Below are 26,926 nucleotides of genomic sequence, written 5' to 3'. Positions count from 1 at the left end.
TCGATTGTTCACGCCACAAAACAAAGTGTTTTTAGACAGCGTGGCAGTGGAAACAAAACAAGTCGCGAATGACTGGCTAATAACAGTGTACTTGTAGTATTTACAGTTTAAGCTTATATGATATTCAGCATATTGTTCTGATAGTATCCGCTGATATCACCGTATTTTATCTGTGCGTCTCTACATTCTTCCTTTTGTTGAAGCTGGGATAAGTAGTCATATTTATTATTCCTTAAGAAAAAGCATGACACACTCAGAAGCTTGTTTTTTGTTTTGGTACTAATGCATCACTGTTAACTTGACTGGAAAGCTTGATGGATAAAGGACCTTAAAGATTATGTTCTCATTGAATATCACTGAAAAGTTAAAACAGCAGAACCCTCTGACTATCATTGCTTGCACATAAGCTAGATTCTGGATGACAATCACAGATTTGTTGTATAAGAATTCACTGAACACTAGAAAAAGCGGTACTTTCTTTAGTCCAATACGATAATTTTTCATACAAATTGAAAACAGTTGAATGAATAGATGGCTTTTCTTTTTAGACATTATGCGCCAATGAAAGCTTCAGATGATGCTCCCTTTTGTATTCATTATTAAATAGACTGTTATTGGTAGCTTGTTTGTTATGCACAGGTTCTAATTGAAGCAGAGAAATAATAGCTTCAAGTCTGCACGAGACACTACGAAGCTGGTATTTGATATCCTCTCAGACGAGATCAGAATGATTGTATGTGAATGTTATCACCTATCATTCGGATCAATCCAAACTAGGAAAACAAATGAATGCAACCAAGACAACTGCCTTTCATATGAATCTATATTGATCGAATTGTATTAATCATACTATGATTGAAATCTCTTGGTCAATGTCATAATTTATACAACAGACAGGTCCCCTCTTGCTTTTTTTCCCCTCCCCCTTTTTTTTCGGTAGATTATAATTGAATACTGCCATCTTTTGTTGTCACAAACCATAATCAAAATTCTCTCCCAAAAAAGAAGACAATTCCTTGATTTCCTTTTGTTGTATATGTCTCCCCCCCCTCCCTTTTCCATCTTTTTTTTTCTCTCCTTTCGTCATTCAGTTCATTTGACACCAATAGCAGAAATGACGCTTGAAGAGATAGATGGGAGCAAACGAAATACCTGTATTTTTTATTGTATGCTTGTATCACCCTATCGCTAATGACACACACGTTGGTCAACTATTTCCTCGTGATTGTTAAACAAGCACGATCTCAGTCTGTTAATGCCATGATATAATTCTAGTGTTAAAAAAATGACTTGAATTACTTTTTTTTAAATCTGTTTGTCTAGTAAACCAAGATTGAAATGAAAATTAAAGTCTTTTTGATGCTTCTTTTCAGTTTTCTTTTGACATCTATTCTTTCCCTCTTGTTTCATCATGATGATGAATCAAATAAAAATAGTTCTTGTCTTTTATATTCACTTGATGTTAAATACATTTGATTGCCTTTCAAGAGAGGAGGGTTTATTAGATAATCATACTTTTTTTATATAAAAATAGTCTTCACACTAACAATAATAGTAAAAAGTATCATATTCAACCCATTATTTATTTTATATGATCAACAATAGCCTCCAATTTGCTCAACCATAACATCAATACTATCGCCATCGTCCATATCCAACTATACAGAAAACAATTAGAACATACATTCTCTTGTATTCAATGTCATATTCACCTCATTAGGTGTATTGTGATTTTGTACACGCGTTCCATCATACAAAAAGCGAACTGATCCCGGAGCTTTTCCTTGACGTTCACAATAAGCATCCATCAGTTTGCGCAGTTGAGTTGTACGCTTGATTTTAAAGAAGACTTCATTCTTGTCCTATTATATTCCTGTCAAATTCTCCATTCTTAATAAATCAATTTGCATATTTACACTTCCAACAACTTTAAGATTGATATGTTCACTGGAGGTTGTGTTATTCTTCTTTTCTTGTTTTTCGTCAGGCATGTTTGGATCCATGTTGAACACTGGCGAAAAGTGTAATCAATTTTTTTTTTCTGTTCTTTTCTTTCATTTTAATTCATTCTCCGTTCTCACGTGATTAGGGTTGTCTAAATAAACTAGAACGCAAGGGACCCTCTTTCTTGCAGTTAACCATGTCATTCTTTTCAAGAAGCCTTTTTAATACCAATGTTAGTTGAACTCTTTCTATTTATTAAAATAAACAAAAGCAGAGAATTAACTTGTCACTGAAAGCAGAGACTCGCCTGTTCTTTAACAAAAAGATCATTGATCAAGCCCTCCTGTCAAAATCAATTGATTCGTTCAAGATTTTATGCTACAACTAAAGAAGAAAAGATTCTTGCTAAAGCTGCAGTTGGCGTAAATGATTGTCTAAATAGATAACAAAAGAAACTAATAGATATGTCAGCCCTTTACGTTTAAAGCAGCTGCTTTATTCTTGGGTGTAGGTTCAGGGTTACTATTCTATTTTAGATCTGAAAAATCCAAAGTAGAAAAGCTCCGCGAACAAAAAGAGATTGAAAGAAAAAAACCTGAATCGTACGGAAAGCCCAAGTTGGGAGGAGAATATAGTTTGATGAATGCCGAGACGAAGCAACCATTTGGTTCTGAGGATTTGAAGGGTAAATTTTCCCTCATTTATTTTGGATTTACACATTGTCCTGATATCTGTCCTGAGGAATTGGATAAAATGGCAGAAGTGGTTGACATGACGAGTAAAGTATATGCTGATTGGATTAAAATGATAAATTGACACTTTTATAGAAAAAGAAATTGGCAAAGATGTGCTAGTGCCTGTATTCATTACATGTGATCCTAGACGTGATACACCAGCTATTGTTAAAGAATATATAAAAGATTTCCATGAAGACTTGATTGGCTTGACTGGCACAGAAGAGGAAATTAGAAAAGTCGCTAAATTATTCCGAGTTTATGTGTCATCTCCACCTGATATTAGTGAAGGAGATGATTACTTGGTGGATCATTCCATCTTTTTCTATCTAATGGATCCACAAGGCAAATTCCTTGATTGTTATGGACAAAACTCAGAAGCACAAGCAGTAGCGGAAAGCTTCAAGAGTTACTATAAAGAATATAATCAATAAATGTTTAACGATTGAAATAACTGCTTTTTAATATTAAAAAAAAAGGACTTTTAATGTTGAAATACACAGACATCAGAGAGAGAGTGAATGAGAAGGGGAACCAGCCCCCTCCCCTTTCTTCTTTTGCAAGTGATTTAATTTGTAAAGACATGGTCTTGAGTAGTAATGCAATCGTTAATAAGAGAAGAATCCATTGAGTTTGGAGTGGAAGGTACAGAGATTAAGGTAGGAGGGAATTGCTGATGATAGGGAGGTGTCTCTGGTATACGTGAGATTTCTGAAATGACTTCAAGTCCTTTTGCCTTTTTATGAGCAACTGATTTACGACATATCTTGTCCTTGAGCTTAAAATGTTTATCCAATTCTTGTGTATTCACTATGGGTTGAACTGCTACTGCCGTTGTCTTCTTTCCTTCCAATGCCATCATAGCTTCTTGACGAGATTGATCTTTTAATACAAGATCTTGATCATCAATTACTTTTTCATGGATGGCTAAAGTAAGAAGCTCAGTGTTGGTAGAAACCAAGAGTGATTTTGTTTGTCGCCTTCTTTCTTTCAAGGATAATCTCTTGGTTTCCTCTTCTACACTATTGGGTAAAGGTGGTGTAACTGAATCACTCGATCGTTTCGAATTACCCAATGTGCCACTTCGAATAGGTGTTGGACGATTGTGATTTGAAGATGTACTGCCAAATGAAATATTGCTACTCTGGGCACTTTCTTGTTCCTCTTCTAAGCTTTGAGTAGGTGATTCTAAACATTCTGCATCCAAAGAGAGCCTCAGAAGAGTGGATTGTTGCTGTCCTTTGATAGACCTTGGCTTTACACGCGGTGTAGCCTCAGCCATGTAATCAATTGGGATTTGTATACTTTCTCTTTTTGATTTTGGATGTCTTGGCGGTGGAGAAAGAGAAGAAGTGGGTTGTTTCCACTGATGATTAGAAGAAGACATGATTAGCTTAGTTGACTGTGTTGGTACGAATTCTTGTTCTACTATTTCTTCTACTTTTTCTGTTTCTGTTATTGTCATTATTAGTGTAGATGAGTAATTTTACATAAAATTAAATGTCCACTTATATACCTTGAGTAACGATAGTGCTTTGATCGACAAGAGAAGTATGAATGTTTTCAAGAGATTCAAGTGTGCTTAACTTTGAAGATCTTTTAAATTTGTTTGATACAAAAGAAAGACAAGACGACCAGCGAATTCTACGTGATGTATCTGATCTCACGCTATTATTCTTTTTAAGAGTATTTTTCTTAAAAAGTGCTTCATCTGCCATGTAGATTGTATGTAAGTGGGTATATAATACGCTTTAAAAACAAAGTAAATCCTTAATAAAATATATAAAAATAAAAGAAAGTAAAAAAAAAAAAAAAGAAAAAAGAAAAGAAAAAGAAAAAAGTGAGAAATTTATAGTTTTTTATTTATTTTTTTTTAGTTTAAATAATGCTACACCACGTTCCTAACGAGGCGAATGTCTTTAGAAAGATCATCATGATTTTAATAATAGCAATAATAATCCAATCTTTTTTTTTTTTGTTAACAGTAAAATTATCGTCTCTTTTTTTTTTTTTTTTTTTTTTCGGTTTCATAAAAGTATTCTTTATGATAGTCAAACAATAGTAACGCACTGAAAATCAATAACAATTGGAGGCTGCACCTTATTTCAAAGTAAGATAAAGGCATGCACGTTATTTTTTTTAAAAAAGAAAAAAAGAAAAGAAAAAAAGAAAAGAAAAAAAAAAGGGCATTTTTCTATGCTTAATTCGTTACTGAAATCCTATTTATTATTTTAAATCCATTTTTCTTTTTAAACCGTTTGCTTTATTTTGCTTTATATTCTTTTTTTTTCTTTAAAAAAAAATAGAAAGCTTGCTGTTGTAACACCTGTTTTTATTTGACACTTTTTACCTTCTTTTTTTTTTCCCTCTTCCTCGTGGCTATCATTGATCGAGATTAAAGTGAAGAGCGGTTACTGAAATATCCCACGTTACAAACAAGTAAATTCAGATTCTTTGCAGTGTGTTTAAAAGCACGAAATAATAAAATTTCTTTCATGCAGGATTCCCTTTTTTTTAAAAAGCTTATTCATTCTAAACTTGTTTATTTCAATTGCACTATTCTTTTTTATGCTGTCATCCAATCTCATTCTTTCCTCTTACTGAATATGGTCTGAAATCAAGATGTAATATTCTATACTAAGAATAAACTGAGAGAAAAGATCAAAAGAGTATTGCCTAAAATGATGTAATTGCTTTCTTTTTATTGTACTTCAATCTCTATTTTCTTATTGGTGCTCAAATCCTTCTTTTTTCTTTATACATCAAATCGTCTTACTCCCTATTATTTCGTGTTTCGCGTACGATCAATATCATTTGAATAGTAAATGATTGACTAAATGTTTCAACTGTGTATTGTAACTATACGTGGTTAGTCACACAATATAAATTTTCTCCTTTTATATTTCAATGCTTAAATAATAAAATATTTCAACGAGTAAACCAGGTTAAAAGAGTAGCATCAATTGACACGTGTAAGCTTACTGTCGATTGCTGATATCAATAAAGTCTGTTGGTTTTCATCTTTTCTTTTATATTATTTATTACCAGAAACAGAGAAACAATAGTTGACAATGATCAAGTAAGGAGGTCCAGTTGATAATGAAGATAGAAAATGCACAAGAATAATAAATAATTACTAATGCACAATCAAATACAGACACAATCAATCCCTTTTTCCCTTCCTCCTTAAACTTGTTCTTCTTTTATATTATTTTATTCATGTAGGATGTTTATGACATGATTAAAAAGTTTAATAATCTTGGTCTAATTCAATTCTCTCTTGTATCTTAGTTCAAACGCACTTTTATCGTTCACAAGAAAAAGCTTTCAACTGTTCATTATTTGCTTTACTGTCTCTTTTTTTAATCAAAATAATTTTCTTGGTGTATTCGCTGTCATAATATACAGAAGAGCTTTTTTTTTCTTTAAATATTCTATTGTTCATTGACATACACTGCACCAGAAAGAGTATTAAAATCAAACAAATAAAGAAAAAAGGGAAAAATAGACAAACTGTATTATTGAATATATACTAAAATTAGATGTATTTTTATGCACTGATATGATTGTATTTCTTTTTTTTTTTTTTATTTCAATCTTTGTGTGCAAGATAAATACTTGTACACCGTACGCTCTTTAAATTTATTTGTAGTTGCTTCTACGGTTACCAAAGCTGCTTCCAAAACCACTGCCAGGACGGCGTTCTCCATCACGGTTATCACGGTTATCACGGTTGTCACGGTTACCGAAGCTACTTCCAAAGCCACTGCCAGGACGACGGTCGCCATCACGACTATCACGGAAATCGCGAGAATCGCGGTTGTCACGGTTACTAAAGCTGCTTCCAAAACCGCCACCAGGGCGACGATCTCCATCACGACTGTCACGGAAATCGCGAGAATCGCGGTTGTCACGGCCAAAGCTGCTTCCCATTCCACTGCCAGGACGACGGTCGCCATCACGACTACTACTAAAGTTGCGGCTATCACGTCCAGAGTTGCTTCCCGTGCGACGAACCTCATTCCAGTTGCTATCAGAAGAGACGCCAGCTCCACGACGCCATGATCCTTCCTCTGAGCGTTCACCACCAGTAGGACGGCCACGGGCACCAGGAGGTACATACTTGCCAGGTGTGGCGGGAGCTGCGGCAGCAGCCTTGCTTTCTTGAAGTTTACGTTCAATCTCAGCTTCACGTTCAGCTTGTTTTCTAGCCATTTCATCGAGTTTCCTATCATCATGATTTCCTATTAGTACATTTGTTTTACTCTTCCTGTCATTCAATCTTACTTTTGGCGTTCGGCTTGTTCTTCTCTTTCTTTGGCAAGACGAGCTTCTTTTTCAGCTTTTTCGCGTTCTTCTCTTTCAGCGATTTCACGTTCTTCAGCTTCACGACGAGCTCTTTCGGCTTCTTCAGCTTCACGCATCTTGATGTATTCTTCTCTCTTTTCACGCCATAAGGCAATTCTCTCTTCCTTTTCTTTCTCAATGGCTTCATTAGCAGCTCTTTGTTTAGCTTCAACGGCTTGTCTACGCTGCTCTTCAATCTTGCTCTTGTATGTGTTGTAATCACCAATGATACGCGAGAAACGTGCCTTGAGGGTCATGTTTTCTTCGTGTTGTTCTTTAGCAGCAGCCAAAGTAGCTTTGCGGGTGGCTTCGTAAATAGACTTGTCTGTCTTTTGTTGTTTTTCATAATCCTTTTCCAACAACGGAATTTCTTCCTTTCTGAAAGCACGCTCAGTGTGATCAAGACGCTTGCTGATTTGTTTCAAACGATCACTCAATTCCTTTTGTTCAGTTTGAAGACGAGAGACCTTGAGATCCAAGAGTGTCTTGACATCCGAGTTTTCAATTTCTTCTGGCTTCAATTGTAAACCAGTCTTGGTGCTGATTTCTTCGGCAATACGCTTGGCTTGATCACGTTGAATTTCTTCTTGAATACGTTTCAAACGCTCTTCTTCACGACGCTTAGCCTCTTCTTCTAATCGTTTCTTTTCAGCTTCAGCCTTTTGGGCAGCAGCGGCAGCCTTTTCTTGTGCAGCCAACTTCTCCTTACGAGCCAATTCGGTTTCAATGAGCTCCTTGCGTCTTTCAATGATCAACTTGCGCTCAAGAGCTTGCTTGTGTTCTTCTTCAGCACCAGCCAAGGCACGTTGAACGACTTGTTGTTTAGCTTTCTCTGCTTCTTCCTTAACAGAGGGATCAATCATCTGAATGACGGCGTGTAAGCTGACACCAAGACGAGAAAGTTGTGTACGCATAAGGTCGGCAGGGGATGATTGTAATTGAATACCTTCAGTGATAGTGTCCTTGGGAGGAGCAAACAAGTCGGTTTCAAACATCAAACTCTTGGAAGCATGATCAATACGAATGTTTAATTCTCCACGTTTGCAACCGTTCATAATGAATTTTTCAATAGTGGCAGCATCATAGTTGTAAGGTGCGGGGAAGGAAGCAAGGTTCAAGACAAAGTCTAATTTGACAGTGGTATAAACTTGAGAAAGCTGTTGCAAGAGACGTGTCAAGATCACTTGGTGAAGAGGACGAACGTACTTGGTCAAGTCCTTGTCTTCAGAAAGCTTGGTCATGATGGGGTTGATCTTCTTGCAAATGGACAATGGATGGAATTGAACTTCGAGGATGTTGTAAAGCTCACGAATCTCGGGACGCACACGAGAGAGAATGTTCTTGTTCAAGGCTTCCTTCAATAAACCGGTACGAGTAGGGTGACTGGTAAGACCCATCAACATAGAAAGACGATTGAGCTTTTGAACACGGTATTCATCAGCTTCGACGTATCCAGGACGAGTCTTGGTGGTAGTAATGATAGGAATAGCAAGAGCTGACAACAAGACAATGGAGGCCATGCGAGAGTGTTCAGCTTCAGTCAAGTTTTTGTTGAAAACACGTTCAATGGCAGAGTATCTGTTCCAAGCAGCAGAGTGGAAAAGGTAGTCATCAGAGACCATAAAAATCTTGGTCAACTTTTCATAGTAATTAGCCATCATGACAGGCTTAGGAGGTCTTTTGGATGTAGTAAGCAAGGTGTGAATATCTTCAACTGATTTGAATGCTTCTTGCCATAATTCGAGTTCAACAGCGGCATTCAATTGAGCAAAACGTGATTCCAAGTATTGTTGAAGAGTTTCGGGGTCATTCAAGTTGACAGCATGAGGTTGATGAGAGTACTTGGCAACGTTCAAAAAATGGTTGCGAAGAATTTCACAAAGTCGACGGAATTCTGTCTTTCTTTCGTAAGTCAAACAGAATTGGAAAGCTTTCAAGGTAACGGCGTTGTACAAGGTTTCCAGACGAGAATTGTTTCTCATGATATCCAATACAGTGCGATAACTTTCCCACAAAAATTTGAGCCAAGGTGTTACAACAGCACGGTCTGTTCTGTCCTTGCTTTGATCGCCGGATACAGTGCTGAGCATAATGGATTCGGGTGTTTCAGAAGCTTCAAGATCGTCAACATCTACGGCAATTTTGTCGGCCTGTGCACGAGCTTCGGCAACCTTAGCTTCAGCAAGTTCAAGCATTTTATTGATGATGGTCTAAATATAGTCATTTTTCATTTAAGTAAATACATCTCAATTAAATTTTTTCTTGGCTATCTATACCTCAATTGAATTAACGCTAGTGTTTTGAGCAATATTACGATATTGGTGAAGACCTTCTTTAACCATCTTTCCCTTCTTAAGTTCGACACATAACTCAACGTACTTGAGCATAATGGGTTCCATAACAGTGATGGGATTGCTGCGAGATCTCTTTGAAAGAACGACCTCATGAAGAGCTTGTAAAGCGGCTTCATCTTCGCCGACGGCTTGGAGTTCTATATTGCAATATACGTAAGTCATCCATGTCGAAATATATCCATCTATCCATCTATCTAACCTTCAACTCTCTTAAGGACATTATCCGACTTTACAGCATAAAATGGAGCCATTTTATTAAAGATGGATAATATCGTTTGAACAACCATCAGTTGTTGGTTTTGGTTTCTGAGATTTAAATAACTAGTTTGTGTAACAGTAGTGTATACCTAAAACCTAAGGGATCAAAATGAGAAATAATAAGCTTGTAGAGCAAAAAGTTTACGAGACTAAGAATAACAAGAAGGATATAAAGTCTCTCTAAATATATCGATAACCTACTGATTGCCTTTTACTTGAATGTTTTTTGTTACAACAACCGCAGCCAATGCCTCTGAAAACCAAACCCAATGCAAATCTATTGGGTGAAATCCAAGCAAAAACATTGGAAGAAGGAATAGTTGTAAACAGTGTTGACCAACCATCAACACAAAATACTAATTTTTCATTTTTATTAATTCATTTTCAGTAAACTGTATTTCAAACTTCAGATGTACGTTTCTAGTAACAAAATAAATTGTGGTTCAAATGAGACACTAACAGAAAGCAAAGTGGCGTGCCATCTTTATCAAAATCATGTATCATCATAATCGAGGTACTTTACAGGGCATTTGGAGGGAGGGGAGATGTAATCTTTATAAGGATACTTAGCCTATTAATAAATAAAATGGCTGTAACAAAAAGATTTAAAAAAACCTATAAAAATTGCGATAAATGAAGCCATATAAATGTAAATAAAGAAAAAAAACACAAAAGATACTATAAAAAGAAGCCAATGCTAGCAAAGGACCACCTTACATGAGTAAACTTGATACAGTGCACCGGCTTGCATTAAAGTCTGCATGATCATCAGTTACTTGCATGCGTATCAAAATTGACTCTTTAATACTTGTACTAAAGTCATTCAATGGCTTCATTCTATAATAAAGCTATACAAATGATGTAGTAAATCTGACTAAATTGAATCCGAAAATAAAGTGGATAAACAGTAAATTTTTATCAGGAACAGACCATTAGGCGTACATTCACAAAAGAGAGTACGAAGCATGTAACGACGCTATATATTTATATCTTTTCATGATTATACCTAAAATAATCAAGTTAAAAGACACATAACGACTAATTTCTATGTATGGCCCTTGAGGCTTATTCTTATTAAACTAATGACGTGTTGTTTGTCTTATAATGACCTACATTTTAAATCCGTCCTATTTCATATGGTGGGTTAACCATCTTCTATCCTTTACCGGAACTTACACCCGAGTTAATAGAGCGGAAAAGAAAAGGGAAGAAGTATTTTAGATGTTAAACATTTTTTATTGGGAAGATGAGCAGCTTTCTTTAATGCTAGTTCTCATAAAAAAAAAGAACTATCTAAGAGTCTAATCTAATGCAGAATTAAAATAGCATAAACAAATTGCTAAGGGTTTAAATGCAAGCAAAAGAACAAGGGCGCACTTTAAAGAGAAAGAATAAATCATTCATTTGTTCACCCATGAGCTTTGATGTCGTAAATGGCAGTAATGATTTAGGGCTGTATCACCTAACAAAAAAAACTGTCTCATGCAAACAAGTACGTTCGTGTAACTGCAACACTAGGGCTTGAAGAGCATTCTGTTTCAAATGAAATGTTGTTGATACCTATTTTTTGATAATAATACCAGCCACAAGCCAGCTGAAGTCTCTTTTTGGAAAAAAGGTATTTTATTTTGTGTAATTGGCAAAAATAATATACGAACAATAAGTCTTAAGTTAAGGTGTAATAAGTTATTAAGCTTGTAACCAAATGATGAGTTAAAGCTGTGTATTTTACAAAGATCACTTATCAATTTGTATAATTACAATTTTATTAGTTTGTAACAAAGAATGTAGGAAAGAAGCATTGTCTTGTCTGTTTACCACAAGTAAGTAATCATTTTTTATAGCTCAAGTTGCTTTTGAGCTTTATGGACGTGTTTAATGGAGTTAAACATTACTTATAGAATGGCTTAAATACAAAATCTAAAAGGGATAAGCTGCACGGAGTTCAGAACAGCAATAGCACTATCAAAAGAACGTGGCTACCATTCTTTTCTTTCCATTTTACGTAATTATCTTTAGACATATGTGTTTTATAAGAACATTACAAGATACTTTAAAGGTGCTTTATATCCAGATAGAAAAGTAAAGAGAAAGAATATTTCGCCTAAAGGGCAAGATGAATAATGCATTATTTAAATAGGGCCTTTTTATTTTTTTTTATAAAAATAAGTTCATTCTCCGGTCTTTTTGTTTTAATTTTTATTAATTACAATGAATAGTTTTCACCTTTCTTTCTTTTTTTTTAACTTTTTCCCCTGTATACTCAGCAAAAGACAACAAGTAGAAAAAAGAAATAATGGCTAAATCAAAGGCAAAACAATCACTTCCACTTCATAAAATTATTATGGTTGGTTCTGGTGGTGTTGGAAAATCTGCACTAACTTTACAGTACATGTATGGTGACTTTGTTGAAGAATACGATCCAACAAAAGCTGACTGTAAGATAATAAACAAAAGCACACACCAAAATGATAAATAATTAAACTTAACATTTTTATTAGCTTATCGTAAGAAGGTTGTACTAGACGGCCAAGAATGCCAAATTGATATTTTGGATACAGCAGGTCAAGAAGAATATGCAGCTGTAAAATCTAACTTGTATACATGAAGGGGGTTTTTTTGAAAGCTAAATTATTTTCTTTTAGATTCGTGATAATTATTATAGATCAGGCGAAGGATTTCTTTGCGTTTTCTCAGTTTGTGAACAAGAATCCCTTGAACACACTCAAGAGTTTCGTGATCAAATCTTGAGAGTTTTGGATGATGAAACGGTAAATGTTGAAATTAGAGTCTTCCTATACTCTTTTCTCCTAAACCTAGTTTTCTTTCTCTCCTTATTTAGATTCCTTTTATTTTAGTCGGTAACAAGGTTGATTTGGCACATTTACGTAAAGTGCCAGCAAGTGAAGCTAATTCTTTAGCTAATGAGTGGCATTGCCCTTATGTTGAAACTTCAGCAAAAACTAGACAAAACGTCGAAGAAGTATATACAATGCTGATGAGACAAATAAGAGATAGAAAAGCTAAGCAACAACAAGAGAATAGCCCGGATAAAGATTCTTGCTGTGTTATTCTTTAAATGTTTATTTTTAAAATAACATATTCTAACTTTACTATTCATTTTAATTTAATACACACATACATTTTATATATAAAAATATATTCTCTTTCAGAGTGTAAATTTGCACTATAAAAAGGTGTTTTTAAATGTATTATCTTTATTATTGAATAAATTGGATATATCTGTATTCACACCTTTCTTACATTGTCTATAAATTCAAAAAAATTCATAAGCTAGTACAGTTTATGTAATTAAAGTTGCATAAAATGGCATCGTAAACATTAATACAACAGATTATAAATAAATAAGCCAATCCAAAATTGATCAGCCTTGCATGTCAGTCTAAAGTTAAAAGTTACGACAGAGAGAATTGAGGAGAATGACGATAGTGTAACATTTTTTAACCAAAGATAAAGTATTTAAAAATATTCCTGTCTATATATACTTTGTGAACACAAGCAGTACTAGAATGATCCACTTCATGACTTTTGGACAGCAGAAACGAAAGGGCCCTTGATCGAGGGGAATTTTATTATAAAAAACGGCGCAAAACTACAGGCCTGAGCAAATTAAATTATTGGATAAAACATCAGCAAGTCCGTACTTATCTCTGTAAATCCATTCACCAAAAATGTAAAGAAACATGGCGTCAATTTTGTCATCAGATGGCTACAAAAATATGCTCTAAGACACTGGGCCGCATCTTCAACATTCGAAAAGGTTGTAAACAGACACCACTTTCTCCTTACCTGAAAACCTAAAGGCAGTCACATACGACATTGCACACTAATTGGACAACACCTTCATTGAATCAAGCATTATGTCTCTCTGAAATATGCTACATTATCAAACAACGTCACTACATTGTGCCTTTCCTGACGCTTCTAGACGCAAATTCAGCTCATGGCACTGTTGACAGGCGTATCGTTTGGCAGTTGTTGACAGGAATTATGTCACCGGCGCTCTTACCTCTTTCATGAAACCTCCTTGATAATTTCTTTATCAAAGTTCTTTTATGCAACGTTTCATCTTACTGTTTCCAGACCATTACTGGTGTCTTTCAATGCTATATTCTATAACAATGATAGAGGATTGCTTCCAAGTAATAGACTGAATTATTCCTTCCTTTGCTTTTTTAAAAAGATGACAACAACATGTCGTAACGCCATTTTATTGTCACAAAATCATAAGTACATATTCACTATATATTTCTCTACGTAAATTCTGTAACAAGGCCTTTAAAAGGATGTCAATTTGTAATTAGAAAAAGCTATATTTAGAATGACTACAATAAACACCTTTGAAGTATAATGGGCGATCTATCAAAAAATTATAAGATGTGAGGACAGTAGCCTTAGATAAGTAACAGCATAACGATATTTACTGAATAATTGTGTATCTTGATTATAAACTTTTTATCTTTTAACAGAAAATAAAGCAGAAACAGCTTTCACATTTCTTAAATTGTGAATTTATCATTTAGCTTAATAACAGAAGACAATTCATTTTTTTTTCTGAGAACTGCGTAGTTAATAAAAACTGCGATTATTTAGTTAGAATACTAACCCTGAAACGCTTATAGATCAGTTACGAATAATAATAATAAAAAACAGAATGTGACAACAATTATAATTGGATAGCTGGACGCGATATTTCTGAACATCTTTGAATTTATGTACTTTTTTTTTTTTTTTTTTTTTTCTTGCTTTTTCTTTTACATTTTTAAAAAGTGGTAAGCATGACTTGGGAATCTGCTTCTGAAGGATTTGGTGAAAATACAATTGCCACGGGCGTTCCTGCCTTCTCTGATGCTCCTATTGTATCTGAAGAACAACAAAGAGCTGCCTACAGAGATTACCAATGGGCATCTAATCGTGCGCGTTATGAATATAATGAAAATACTGTTGACGAAAATGGCATGGCTTCTCGCAATGAAGAGCTTGAAAAAGAATTGTTTGAGAACGATGAACAACAAGGTGCGATCGATTTCTCTAAATATGAAAAGATTCCTGTTAAAGTAGAAAGAGGTGCTGCTCCTCCTCCTATTAGAAACGCAAGCATAAAAAAACGGAGAATGTTTCACATACTAAACTCTCTCCTATTGATAGTTTGATGAAGCAGACCTTCATCCTGTTATGAAGGAAAATATCAGGTTGGCACGCTATACCAACCCAACTCCAGTGCAGGTAAGAACAAAATGTTGTTGATGTTCTTAATTAGATGAGTAATGCGTTTTACATAGACGTATTCCATTCCAATTGTTACAAGGGGAAAAGATTTGATGGCTTGTGCACAGACCGGTAATCTTTTTATTTACCCCTTAACGTGCTGTTAATCATTCCTCTTGTCTAGGATCTGGTAAAACTGCAGCTTTCCTTGTTCCCACTTTGTCTGCCCTCTTTGCTAAAGCAAAAGAGCTCGCAAAGCCTCGCCCTGCTCCTTATGAAACTAGATATTATAAGGCTGAACCTCTTGTGCTTATTATTGCTCCAACTCGTGAATTATGCTCTCAGATCTTTAATGAATGTCGAAAAGTAAATGATAAATTATAAATTCTTAGTGACTACATATATTAATCATATTTTGTCATCTTAGTTTACGTATAGAAGCTCCTTAAGGCCATGGTAAGATTATGCAAGTAACAGCGTTTCTTATCATTTAAATATTCTCAAAGTGCCGTGTATGGCGGAGCTGATATATTTAGTCAACTTCGTCAACTTGAAAGAGGTTGTGACATTTTGGCTGCTTCTCCTGGTCGTCTTATGGACTTTATTGACCGTGGTAAGATTGGACTTGATAGAGTCAAGTATCTTATCATTGATGAGGCTGATCGTATGTTGGATATGGGTTTTGAAGCTGTCATTCGTGCTATTGTTCAAAAGAAGAATATGAACCCTGAACATCAAACTCTCCTTTATTCTGCTACTTTTCCAAGAGCCATTCGTGCCCTTGCTCGTGATTTCTTGCGTGCAGATTATCTTTTCTTGAAGGTCGGTCGTGTTGGTGGCACTTCTACTTCTATTACTCAAAGGGTAATCTCAATAGGAAAAGAAAATGTTAACCTATATTCCTTTATTATCATAGGTCATCTACGTTTCTGAAGATCAAAAGAGAGAAACGCTACGTAACTTGCTTAACGGTCTTCCTCCTAGCCGCACCTTGATTTTTGTTGAAACCAAACGTAGTGCTGACTCGTAAGTGATAACTAATGTTTTATTTAAGAGAAAAAAATCTAAATGCACGCTTTGTTTAGCTTGGATCAATTCCTTTACGAACGCAGCTTTCCCTCAACCTCTATCCATGGCGACCGTACTCAAATGGAAAGAGAGGACGCCCTTCTGGCTTTCAAATCTGGCAAATGTCCTCTCTTGGTAGCCACTGCTGTTGCTGCTCGTGGTATTGACATACGGAATGTGATGCATGTTGTCAATTATGATTTACCTGGCGATATAGACGAATACATTCACCGAATTGGTCGTACTGCTCGTGTTGGTAAATCAGGTCTGGCCACATCTTTCTACAATGAAAGAAGTGAAAGCCTTGCTCATGATCTTACCAAGTTATTAAAGGAATGTCAACAAGAAATACCCGACTTTTTGCAATCATATGTTACTGATGATATGAACTTTGATGAGGATCTTGATGACGCTCAAGTTAAAGCCCCTACTTATGCCGGTCAAGAATATGTCCCTATAGAAAGAAATACATCCGGTGCCTCTCAAGGCTTCAACAATGCAAACGGTACTGGTACTTCTGATGGGCCCCGGGCAGAAAATAGCCATGGTAATGGTGGAAACCATGGTAGTTCTGGAGGTGGCGCCCGCGATGGTGACTGGAACTGCCCTGCTTGTTCAGTTTCCAACTATGCTCGTCGTACAGAATGCTTCAAATGCAATGGATCTAGACCTGAAGGTGTTGGTGGAGGATTTGGTGGCGGAAGACGCTCTCCTCGTGCTAGACGTGATGATGATTGGGATTGCTCTGGGTAAAGCTATAATAGAAAGGGAAAAAGAGTATTAATATCCTTTCAATAGCTGTGGTGCTGTCAATTTTGCTTCCAGAAGTGAGTGTTTCAAGTGCCAAGCTCCTAAACAAGGCGCTGATGGTGGTTTCGGTGAATACAGTGGCAATTCTAGTCATGTCAACTATGATCAGCCTCCTGATACTAATGTGCCTAACTTTGGTTCTACCGATTGGGACTCTTCTGCTCCTGTTGCTGGGTGGGGAGTATTAGGCGATAATAATGCTGTTGTTGCCACTCCTGTAGCTTCTTCGAGTGAATGGGGAGAACATGCTGCTCAAGAACCCGCTATTGGTGAATGGGGAGAGCCTGCAGCTCATGCTTCCAACACTGGTTGGTAATCTTAGCAATTAAACATATCAATCCCTTCTGGCTGCTATTTATATATAATTTTCCCAATTGGTTTACGTTTAAAGCTGTGATCGGTCAACTGGGGTTTTCATTTTGTTGCCATTATCAATTACAATAATTGGCAGACTAAAGTTAATTACCATCAAGTCAATTTGCTGTTTCAAAAAGATTATTTAGTTTTGTTATGTTATGATTGCTAATATTCCGTTTTCTTAATTATCACAAGAAAACATAAATGATCCAAATACCACATATAAGTTTATGCATGCTTATAACAAAGACCTGCTACAGACAGTACGCTTTACAGGGAGAATAGATTTCATATCGAGTTAAACCAAATATTTAATGAAGTTATGATATCTGTAGCAACAATAAATGGATTAAAACAGTGATAAGTAATGCGGCAAAGAAAATAGTGCCCTATTCACAAAGGTGCAGCCTGTATATTGTAGAAATGAGTACATTAAGATGCGATAATTTAACAACATTAGTCACGATAAACAGTTATTACTGTTCTAAAGCTTGACAATTTTATAATAAGAATGCTTGATCACTGATTGGGCAAAAAAAAAAAAAAAAAAAAAAAAAAAAAAAAAAACTAAGTGCTGCAAAATTAGATATCATCAAACCAATTACTTATTTTAACTTGGTCATAAGTCGAGGAGAACATTATCATTGACTTCCATAAAACTTAGCAGTTATGTTGGCTGATATCCTGAACGACATTAACTATTGGAATAAACTTATTACACTACTTTAAAATAATGATTGAAGAGTTATCTGTGGATACTGAGCTACGTAATATTCTGCAAGATATATTAAAAATTATGTATATTTGTATAAGCTTTTTAAAATTAACTCTTTATAATATGCCTTTTCTATTTCCTGGATTTAAGATTATAATATACAACATAGAGCCAATCGAGTACTTTAGTGATTCTAATTATCAAATTAAATATACAGTTACCCATTCGCAGTATATCCTCAGAAAACTGAGGGTTAATAATACTATCTTAACAAAAACATGCTCAATTGTTCTTTGTATTAAAACAGTACATATCTAATCCAAAACGTGTATTGTGTAATCTGTAATATCTTGTTACTGACAAAATCAGCAGCAAGATCACAGTTTTAAGCGGCAATTAATTAGGAAAATTCTGTATAAATAGAGAATATTACATTTGAATAAATAAAGGGCTCATCGTTAAATTATGTATAACAAATAAAGTAAGTCTAACTCTGTACAATGATGATTTATTCTGGCTTAAGAACGTCTTCCAGCGTTTTAATAGCATTCTTTTCAATGAGTAACTTGTCATACGTTAATAAGTCCAACACATTCGTTTCCTCAACGTGAATGATTTCACAGTTAGAAAGATTGCGAGCTGCCAATTCTAAATCTCTGTTGCATTCGTCAATAACCACCAACATTTTGGAACCGTCATATGCATTTTCAATAATATGGGCCAAATCACGAGTCTTGTGGCTTTCCAAGTTTTGAAGACTTTCTACAACAATAAGCTGATCTTGTGCGTACTTGGCACTTAAGGCAACTCGCAAGCCCAATTCCTGGACTTTTCTAGGCAAATCTGTGCTGTGATCTCTAGGTTTGGGTCCAAAAGCAATACCTCCACTTCTAAAATGAGGTGCTTTCTTATCGCCCACTCTTGCCTTACCACGTCCCTTTTGTGGTGCTGCCTTTTTACCAGTACCACTCACTTCAGAACGAGTTTTAGTTGATGATGTACCTTGACGCATACTGTCTCGTTGCCAAACAACTACTCGGTGAAGAATATCTCTTCTAATGGGTGCGCCAAAAACTTCTTTTTCAAGATCGATTATTGCAACTGGCTCATTTGTTTTAAAATCACGGAGAAAGGCTTGCACTGTGTTTGGAAAAGCTACGCAAAGAAACTAATTAGATAACCAAATCTACTATCGGTAGTTAAGTAATACCTTTGGGTGCATTTTCAGCGACAGAAGCAAATGCTCTACTTTGTGTAATCTATCAATTAACATGGGTTATTATTTATCTAAAAGCAAATTTATATTTTTTTTTTACAAGTGGAATACGGCTAGCTGATCGAGATAATGTGTTTAAAAAAGACATGTTTAATTAGCAACAAAAGAAAAGTTCTGACAGCAACAAAAAAAAAAAATTTCAAGGCACACAAACATCCTGGGGTTGTAAAGAATAAGTCACGTACACTATTTTTGGAAATGCTTTGATTTATTTTTTTGAAAAAAGCCAGCTCAACAGAAATATTGATTCATTTAATTTATTCTGTATGTTATTGCTCACACTTATAAAAGTATATTTTTATATAGCTCTTATCCTAGTACAATAGGCTTAATTGAATGCCTAATCATGATACTAGAAGGAAATACGATATCGCTTCTGCTTGATTATGCAGTATGTTTATCTCAAACCCATTGCTCACAAAATAACACTGCAGGTGCCCCACGAAAATATGCAAAGATGTAGTTTTATTCCAATTTTGGTTTCTTTTGCTGTTCTGAGCCACTGTCTTTAGCGTCCTCTTTTGACTTTCGCTTAACAAAGTTTGATAAATCATTGATAGCGACAGTATTGAGAGATTGCTTTGTATTGTTGTTTTCGTTTGTTTGATAACCAAGCATTTGCTTCAACATATTTGCAGCTTCCTTTTCTGTGGCTTGCTTTGTTGTCAATTCTTCAACCTACTAAAAGTTAAATTAAACTATTTTACGGCATAGCTAATTCATTTGTGTACCTTGAGATCCATATCAGAAACAAGCTCCTCAAGCTCTTTGATTTCCTTAGTTATTTCTTCGTTTGAATCGGCATCTTCGGCTTGCTTCAGCTTATTTGATCTCTTCTTCAACACAGAAATTGCCTTTTGTAGTGCAGGAAGTGCGTCGTCATACTTTTCTGAGGAAAATTCCAACGCTAATGCATGTCTGTAATAAGCTTCTGCCAATTCTCTGTTGTCTTCTTCTAAATACTTTTCTTTTATCTCAATCGCTTTCTCATAGTCACCCAAAGAATCGTCAAATTTTTCTGTTTCAAAAATGAATTTCCATTCAGTAAACTTGATGTTTTTAATATTTTACCAATTTCAAGAGATACATCTGCCAAACACAAATGTACATCTGCTAATTTTAATTGTGTTTCTTTATCGTCGCTCTTTTCAAAAATAATACGAGCAGCATCCAAAATATTCCAAGCTGTCTCAAAGTCATCCTCAGTCTCGCCTTCTTCTTCATTGCCCTCTTCCTCTTCCTCTTCCCCTTCTTCTTCACCAACATCATTCTCGTCTCTAAATTCAGGAATAGATTCCATTTGAATAAGCGGATTACTTGATTTGACTTTTGAAGAGGAATTGTTTTAGTTTACTTTTCATTTTCTCTTTTGATGCCTGTATATACCTTCAGTTTCTATAACTTCCTTTTGTTGCTCCTCAACAGCAGTAGCGGAAGCTTGGGCAGATTGGCCAAGTACCGTATTTTGTTCAATAGCATATTGAAGTAAAGCTTTTCCATACATGAAATAAGCATCACCATTTTCAGGCGCAAGATCGCCATTAAGCTGATCTCTACATGACGCGTTAATTTTCTTTGCTGGCTTTTTGTTTTGTACTTTTTTTTTCTTACAATAATTGACACGCCTCGCCGAGTTTTTCAATACTGACGCTGTACTTTTTGTCATATAACGCCTCGCTACCTTCTTTGATGAGAGCCTGGGCTTTGTTTTTTGAATCTGACATGTACGAATTATTACCAAAAAAAAGTTGAATAAACAAATGCAGTTCTTAGCATTCTATAGTTTATGAATGAAGTCACAATAAATTTTACAACAGGGCATCTAGTGCCAAAATGAATTATGGCAAGGTTGTGGCCTTCTCCTTCTCTGGCAAGCCCCATCACCCTGGCTATTTGTTCTCAATCCTTATAGGATTCCTGAATAACATAATCATCAAGATCCTGAGCCATTGACTTATTTTGAATATTCTCTGACTTTCTCTTCTTCAGATTGTCAAGTCTTTCATGATCGAATAATTCTTATAATTAGCTGTGTTTGTAATATCCATAAACATCATCAAATATTAATTCGAGAACGCGCAACAATGCTCAGTACTTAGGTTCTGTCTACGCTCTGGCATACATTGTATATTACATGGCTTCCTCAGAGTATCCTTGGCAATATTGACAAAATCTGTCAGGAAATCCTCAAATTTTAGCTAACACAGAAGAGGAAAACTTCATGTATTGAATCTGCTCTAAACAATAATTGACCTTACAATTTCTATGACCCACCTTTCTCGTTTAAGAATCAAGTCATTCAATTTTAATTTCTAAATGACTAGGTGCACACACGGTGAGTATATCTTCCGTATCGCTTTCTGATCAACAATTGATCTTCATTTTTTCTATCTTACTTCATGATTTTCTTCGTGAACACTTCAACATACCTGGGTGATCCTCTTTCTAGCTTTCGTTTCTCTTTTTGATAAACATATGTTAGCGGATAAATCAAATGTTCCAGCTGATCAACCTTTCCATATAACATAAAGCATACATCTCTGCTTACCTTTACTGTTATGGTTTATTGGTCTCTTCAGATTCCCATCAAGATTAAATGCCCTTTTAGCTTGTTTCTTGCTCGAGATGGTTTTTTTTTTTATGAGACACTCAACTGCCTTTATCCAGATTTATCCGGCTCAGAAATCTTTTCCCTTCCTGTTAGCCAATATCGAATCCTAAAGCTTTTGCACTGGATACTTTGGTGAACAGACTTTAATGCTTTTTTTTCGCATAATTATGTTTGCATTTGTCTTTAATTGAAGATGCTTTTTTTAGCTAATATAATTCTTTGATAGTTTCTGCTGCTCTGGTGAACAAGGTTCATGATCCAAATACCTTTGTCGTCACACCTAGATTCTTTCGGCAGGTTCGTTTGGATAAATTGGCTCAAGCTATAAATTTCCGTACAAGTTTCTCAAGAACTGTTTCTTTTTGGCTATATTTTTGGTATATGATTCTGTTAGTTGTACGCAATTTATAGTCCTGTCTATCTCATAATAAACTGTCATGCGCAGCAAACGAGTCTTGTTCTAAAAAAAGGAATAAGAGAGTGCATTATTTTGTGGCTTAGAAGTGAAAAAGTATAAAGCATTTGCTGTTTTTATTTTTTTTTCCTTAACTTAAACTCTGGAATCTGTAGAGGCCATCTCTTTTTACTCTTAAAGAAATGAAACATTTCATATTAAATATATACTGCATCATTACATGGGCCACCATCTAAATTTTACCTGTCATATATAAGCAATGACACCACCCGTGTCTATTTCTTATTTTAATGGCCCGAGAGTTTCTTTTATGATGTTTATATTGAATTTGTAACAAACCTAAACATGATGAAGACAAGATGTATAATTATCCTTTCAATTGCCTCAGTAAGCAAGCCAAATCTATCCAATGTTGGGGGTTTTTTTTTGTGCGCTCAGAAAAATACTGTATTATCAGACATTTGAATTATTCTCCCACTCAATTACAAAACGAGAGCGACAAAACCATAAAATTTGCTTGAGGAATGTAGTACAGATGTTTATTGCACCTGGTCACTATTGATAAAGTACAAAGTACTGTACATCAATGATTGTGATCATAAACCCGGATACTTTTTTTTTTACCAATTTAGTCAGACATAAATCATAAAAGATTATAAATAGTAGATTCTCAGTGCAAACATACTAATCCAGAATAGCTTATTATGATTTTCAAACTCGATAGATTTTTAAATTGTAGAAAGCAGTGGAAGAGAGAAAAAAAACTCAACTCATTAGAAATGGGACATTAAGACAGATATTGAAAAAATAAAACATCCTTTAAAACGCGAAGTAAATAAAACTTACGTAGAAACACATAGGGATATAAATGTTAATTACCATTAAGTCTGTTCTTGCTTTCACTTTAATGTATTGTCTGTGAATACACTCTTTAATTGAAGATGAATGATAGATCAACCATTGTATAACCGCGGCTGCACCGGCCACTGCTTGCCCGGGCTCCATTTATTGACATATAAAAAACAAACTGAGACATTTTCGCATTAGTTTCTTTTTTTTTTTCTTATTTTTATTTGTTTGCATAAATGTGGAATTCAGTCATAAAAAACTTGGGATTATCTTCAACAGAGGAATATGTTAAACCTCGGTTATCTATTGGCAAGGCAGTTGCACATCAAGAATTTTCAACCGGTCACTTCAAGATACAAGTTGACCCTGAAGCACTGGCATTGATTGTGAAAAATGGAAATGACCGCATCATTTGGAAATGTAATGTATCACCATTTTTCTCTCCACGCTTTTGTTCTAAAAAAAAACATAATTTTCATAGCCATACAAAACCAGCCCTTTCTTTCCTCTACGTTAGGTATTGATGAAATCATTTGTGAAAACAATGGCGTTTTTAAAGTGACAGAACAAAATGAGCGTCCCACACGTATTCAAACCATTACTAAAATTGAAAAAGCGGATAAGGATACAATTAAAATCTATGGCGGTCTTGGCCTAAAGCTGGTGTTACCAACCCACATGGACTATGTCTTTACTTTTAAGGAACTCACCCATCGGCAACTACAATTCTCTGTAGAAGTTACGCATAGAGACAATTCCATGAAGGACTACAGCCGTTTGATACTTACTTACGAATCACGACCGGAAGAACATTTTTATGGCTTTGGTGAGCAGTTTTCTTATGCATCTTTAAAAGGGCAAAAGGTGCCGATATTAATTAGGTAAAGTTATATTTTTTTTTTTTACTTATTGCTTCGGCTTTATTTATCCGTTTAAAAAAAGAGAGCAAGGTGATGGGAGTGGTGCGCAACCGGTAAGTCTCCAAACAAATTAATTTAATACCACATCTATTAACGCGCCAATTTTTTCTTTCTTTGTTAGGCTACATCGCTTAAAGACTCGGCCTTGAGTATACTTGGAAGTAGTTCTGTAGATAATTTTGCTACATATGCATCTATCCCGCAATATATTTCTAGCGATATTCGATGTTTATTCATGGAAAACTCAGAATATATGAGCTTTGATCTCACTGAATTGGATCGCGTTTCGATTCGTGTAGATTCCGATCATCTTAAAGGTAAATATAGATACCAACATTGTATAATACTCATCGCATATTAAACAATATTTATTCTCAGGTCGTATTTTGGATGGAAAGACGATGCTAGATTTATTGACAGAGTATACCTCATTTGCTGGAAGAATGATTCCGTTGCCGGATTGGACGTCTGAAGGTATTATTGCTGGTATTCAAGGAGGAAAAGACAAAGTGAACGATATCGTAAAAAGATTAAAAGAAAAAAATATTCCCTTGGCAGCAGTTTGTATTGAGGATTGGACCGGTCTACGGACACAATCCATGGGGCGTGGCGTGCAGTTTAATCGTCAGTGGTGGAATTGGGAAAGTGCTGATGAACAGTATCCAGACTGGGATAAATTTATTCAGGATTTATCATCAATGGATGAGAAGGTTCGTGTTTTGTCTTATGTAAACCCCTGTTTATCAAATCCAAGCGGAAAAGGCCGTTTCAAAAAGAATTTGTTTGCTGAAGCTCAAGATAAGGGCTACCTTGTAAAAGGCACACAAAGTAGCTCTTCAGATGCTACAGCTCTTTCTTTGAAATTTGGTATGGGATTAGAAGCTGGTTTACTTGATTTGACAAATCCCGAAGCACGTAATTGGTTTAAAGAAGTCTTGAAAGAACAAGTATGGGGCGCTGGTGTTTCTGGTAATATAGCATTAAAGAAGCTTATTATATTTATTTTTATTAATGCTTCTTTCTGTAGGAATGATGATAGACTTTGGTGAACATTTGCCTTACAATCCTAAAACGGTCTTACTGCATTCAAACGAAAATGCCTCTGTGTATCACAATCATTATTCGGAAGAATGGGCTTTGCTGCATTACGAGCTGATCAAGGAACTCGGGAATGAGGATGAAGCCCTGTGCTTTTTCCGTTCTGGATACTTGCATTCTCCAAAATATATGAATTTGTTCTGGGCTGGTCGCCAGAATGTCACTTGGGATCAGAATCATGGTATTAAAAGCGCTGTAAGTTAAAATAGGAAAAGCAAAGATCAAAACCAAGTGCTTACATAGAATGCAATAGATTATCGGTATGCTTTCTAGCGGATTCTCAGGCTTTTCTGTTACCCATTGTGATGTGGGAGGGTATAATACAGTTGTGAGCAACATACCTGGCTTCAAGATGTTCCGTTCAAAGGAGTTATTGCTTAGATGGATGGAGCTTGGTGCATTCACTGCAGTATTTAGGACTTCAGAAGGTATTATACCTTCTTTAAATTCACAATTCTATGACAATGATGGTAAGAAGAAAATGAAAAATATGCCCTTTAAACCAATCAATAATATTTGCTGCTACTAGATACCTTTGCCCATCTATCTCATACAACTAAGCTTTTCTTGTCAATCGCTGCTTACAGAAAGCAAGTGCTCAAGGAAGCATATGTGAAAGGATGGCCGTTGATGCGTCATCCTGTTCTTTATTATCCCAATGATAAAATTGCGCGCGTGCTTACTTATCAGCAATACATGTTAGGAAGCTCTCTAATGATAGCTCCTGTGCTAAGCCCCTCTGCTTCTTATGTAAAAGTTTATTTTCCCAAGGATGCCCAAAATATCTCATGGCGCCATATCTGGACTGGAAAGTACTATCCTGGTGATGGTACTTATAAGGCAGTAGATGCTCCTTTAGGCCAACCTGCTGTTTTTGTCAAAGAGCCCAGAGATGATGATGGTCTGCTAAATGACTTGTTAAACTATGCTACAACATATTATCAGCAAAAAGCTCGTCCTCCCTCTGGCAATAAATAATCAGGATTATTTCTATTTTTTTTTTTTACATTGAATTAGAATAATAAATGTTTTTATAAACATAATCAAAAACTTGGCAAATGGAAACGTAAAATTTAAATACTTCCGATCATGCACTGGCTACCATGGTTGTACTACATGCTTACAAAATTATTCCTTTTACGGATTACAGTCGTTCCATTCCCAATGTGAGGATTTTGCGAAAAAAAGTACGGGCTTTCAAATAAATATTGGGGGTCTTACCAAAAAAATTCACTGGTTGTTTGAAGTTCAATTCGTGGATTGTGAGAGGGTCATTTCACACTTTATTTTAAACAAAAACATTTGAAATATGATTCAAACAGTTATCAAACGAGTTCTTCCACATCCAAATTTTTACACTGAGTTGTGCTTTTGCGTGGTCGGATCCTTTTTTTTGCGTGGTCGGATCCTTTTTTTGCGTGGTCGGGTCCTTTTTATTTTGTTGCTTGGTTGGATCTCCCAAAATGTTAACATGCACCGATTGTGAAGAAAATTTCAATACAAATGACACCCTCAAAAGACATAAATATGAAAGGCATTGTAAAAAATGCACTATCACCGCAACAGTTGAAGGTACGTTCAATTTAGATTCAAATCTACAATTGTTGACTCTGGGTTTTCAGGAATTTGTGAAAAGGTTGTAATAGAAAGAAAAAATGATCATTTACAATGTCCTTTTTGCAATAAAGAACACTTGACTAGAGATGGTATAAAATCTCATATACTGAAATCAAAATGTAAAGCAACTCTTTTCAATGAAAGAACCAAGACAACGAAAAAGCGAAACTATGATGCTGCCGTTTTGAATGCATGTGGTGCTTTATTGTTTAAGAAGCCTCATCAAGAGATGATTTTAAAGGTGGTTTCCTTCAGTCATCTTGAAGCTCTGTTACGCATGGGCAACAGTTGATGGTGGAAGTATTTTAAATGCGCTTGCCGCAC

General features: G+C 35.4%; 9 protein-coding genes across 9 annotated transcripts; 4 read left to right on the top strand and 5 right to left on the bottom strand.

Annotated features, from left to right (window-relative positions):
* Window positions 1–1,595: 1,595 nt before the first annotated feature.
* RO3G_01348 (uncharacterized protein) lies at window positions 1,596–1,991 on the bottom strand (the record flags this gene model as incomplete). Its single annotated transcript, XM_067655939.1, has 3 exons — window positions 1,596–1,658; window positions 1,713–1,862; window positions 1,917–1,991. 3 exons carry the CDS (start codon window positions 1,989–1,991, stop codon window positions 1,596–1,598), a joined length of 288 nt encoding a protein of 95 aa, XP_067512040.1.
* A 149-nt stretch (window positions 1,992–2,140) lies between these two features.
* On the top strand, window positions 2,141–3,112 carry RO3G_01347 (uncharacterized protein; the record flags this gene model as incomplete). Its single annotated transcript, XM_067655938.1, has 4 exons — window positions 2,141–2,176; window positions 2,241–2,366; window positions 2,407–2,722; window positions 2,772–3,112. 4 exons carry the CDS (start codon window positions 2,141–2,143, stop codon window positions 3,110–3,112), a joined length of 819 nt encoding a protein of 272 aa, XP_067512039.1.
* A 134-nt stretch (window positions 3,113–3,246) lies between these two features.
* RO3G_01346 (uncharacterized protein) lies at window positions 3,247–4,065 on the bottom strand (the record flags this gene model as incomplete). The annotated part of the gene is made up of 1 exon (XM_067655937.1): window positions 3,247–4,065. The coding sequence occupies one exon, from the start codon at window positions 4,063–4,065 to the stop codon at window positions 3,247–3,249; it is 819 nt and encodes a 272-aa protein (XP_067512038.1).
* A 2,255-nt stretch (window positions 4,066–6,320) lies between these two features.
* On the bottom strand, window positions 6,321–9,630 carry RO3G_01345 (uncharacterized protein; the record flags this gene model as incomplete). Its single annotated transcript, XM_067655936.1, has 4 exons — window positions 6,321–6,906; window positions 6,966–9,235; window positions 9,302–9,516; window positions 9,579–9,630. The coding sequence occupies 4 exons, from the start codon at window positions 9,628–9,630 to the stop codon at window positions 6,321–6,323; spliced, it is 3,123 nt and encodes a 1,040-aa protein (XP_067512037.1).
* A 2,303-nt stretch (window positions 9,631–11,933) lies between these two features.
* RO3G_01344 (uncharacterized protein) lies at window positions 11,934–12,716 on the top strand (the record flags this gene model as incomplete). Its single annotated transcript, XM_067655935.1, has 4 exons — window positions 11,934–12,075; window positions 12,139–12,221; window positions 12,283–12,408; window positions 12,480–12,716. The coding sequence occupies 4 exons, from the start codon at window positions 11,934–11,936 to the stop codon at window positions 12,714–12,716; spliced, it is 588 nt and encodes a 195-aa protein (XP_067512036.1).
* Window positions 12,717–14,436: 1,720 nt separating this feature from the next.
* Window positions 14,437–17,060, top strand: RO3G_01343 (uncharacterized protein; the record flags this gene model as incomplete). The annotated part of the gene is made up of 9 exons (XM_067655934.1): window positions 14,437–14,715; window positions 14,807–14,884; window positions 14,941–14,998; window positions 15,051–15,232; window positions 15,294–15,322; window positions 15,373–15,730; window positions 15,783–15,892; window positions 15,952–16,683; window positions 16,733–17,060. The coding sequence occupies 9 exons, from the start codon at window positions 14,437–14,439 to the stop codon at window positions 17,058–17,060; spliced, it is 2,154 nt and encodes a 717-aa protein (XP_067512035.1).
* A 1,264-nt stretch (window positions 17,061–18,324) lies between these two features.
* Window positions 18,325–18,828, bottom strand: RO3G_01342 (50S ribosomal protein L4/L1; the record flags this gene model as incomplete). Its single annotated transcript, XM_067655933.1, has 1 exon — window positions 18,325–18,828. The coding sequence occupies one exon, from the start codon at window positions 18,826–18,828 to the stop codon at window positions 18,325–18,327; it is 504 nt and encodes a 167-aa protein (XP_067512034.1).
* Window positions 18,829–19,557: 729 nt separating this feature from the next.
* On the bottom strand, window positions 19,558–20,816 carry RO3G_01341 (uncharacterized protein; the record flags this gene model as incomplete). The annotated part of the gene is made up of 5 exons (XM_067655932.1): window positions 19,558–19,770; window positions 19,824–20,110; window positions 20,164–20,418; window positions 20,479–20,645; window positions 20,704–20,816. The coding sequence occupies 5 exons, from the start codon at window positions 20,814–20,816 to the stop codon at window positions 19,558–19,560; spliced, it is 1,035 nt and encodes a 344-aa protein (XP_067512033.1).
* A 2,387-nt stretch (window positions 20,817–23,203) lies between these two features.
* Window positions 23,204–25,963, top strand: RO3G_01340 (uncharacterized protein; the record flags this gene model as incomplete). Its single annotated transcript, XM_067655931.1, has 8 exons — window positions 23,204–23,387; window positions 23,449–23,848; window positions 23,910–23,940; window positions 24,009–24,204; window positions 24,266–24,856; window positions 24,915–25,180; window positions 25,239–25,455; window positions 25,515–25,963. 8 exons carry the CDS (start codon window positions 23,204–23,206, stop codon window positions 25,961–25,963), a joined length of 2,334 nt encoding a protein of 777 aa, XP_067512032.1.
* Between the last annotated feature and the right edge of the window lie 963 nt (window positions 25,964–26,926).

Source organism: Rhizopus delemar, genomic scaffold (assembly GCF_000149305.1).
Source record: "Rhizopus delemar RA 99-880 supercont3.1 genomic scaffold, whole genome shotgun sequence".
Taxonomy (NCBI): Eukaryota; Fungi; Mucoromycota; class Mucoromycetes; order Mucorales; family Rhizopodaceae; genus Rhizopus; species Rhizopus delemar.
This window is presented reverse-complemented; position numbering and strand designations above follow the sequence as displayed.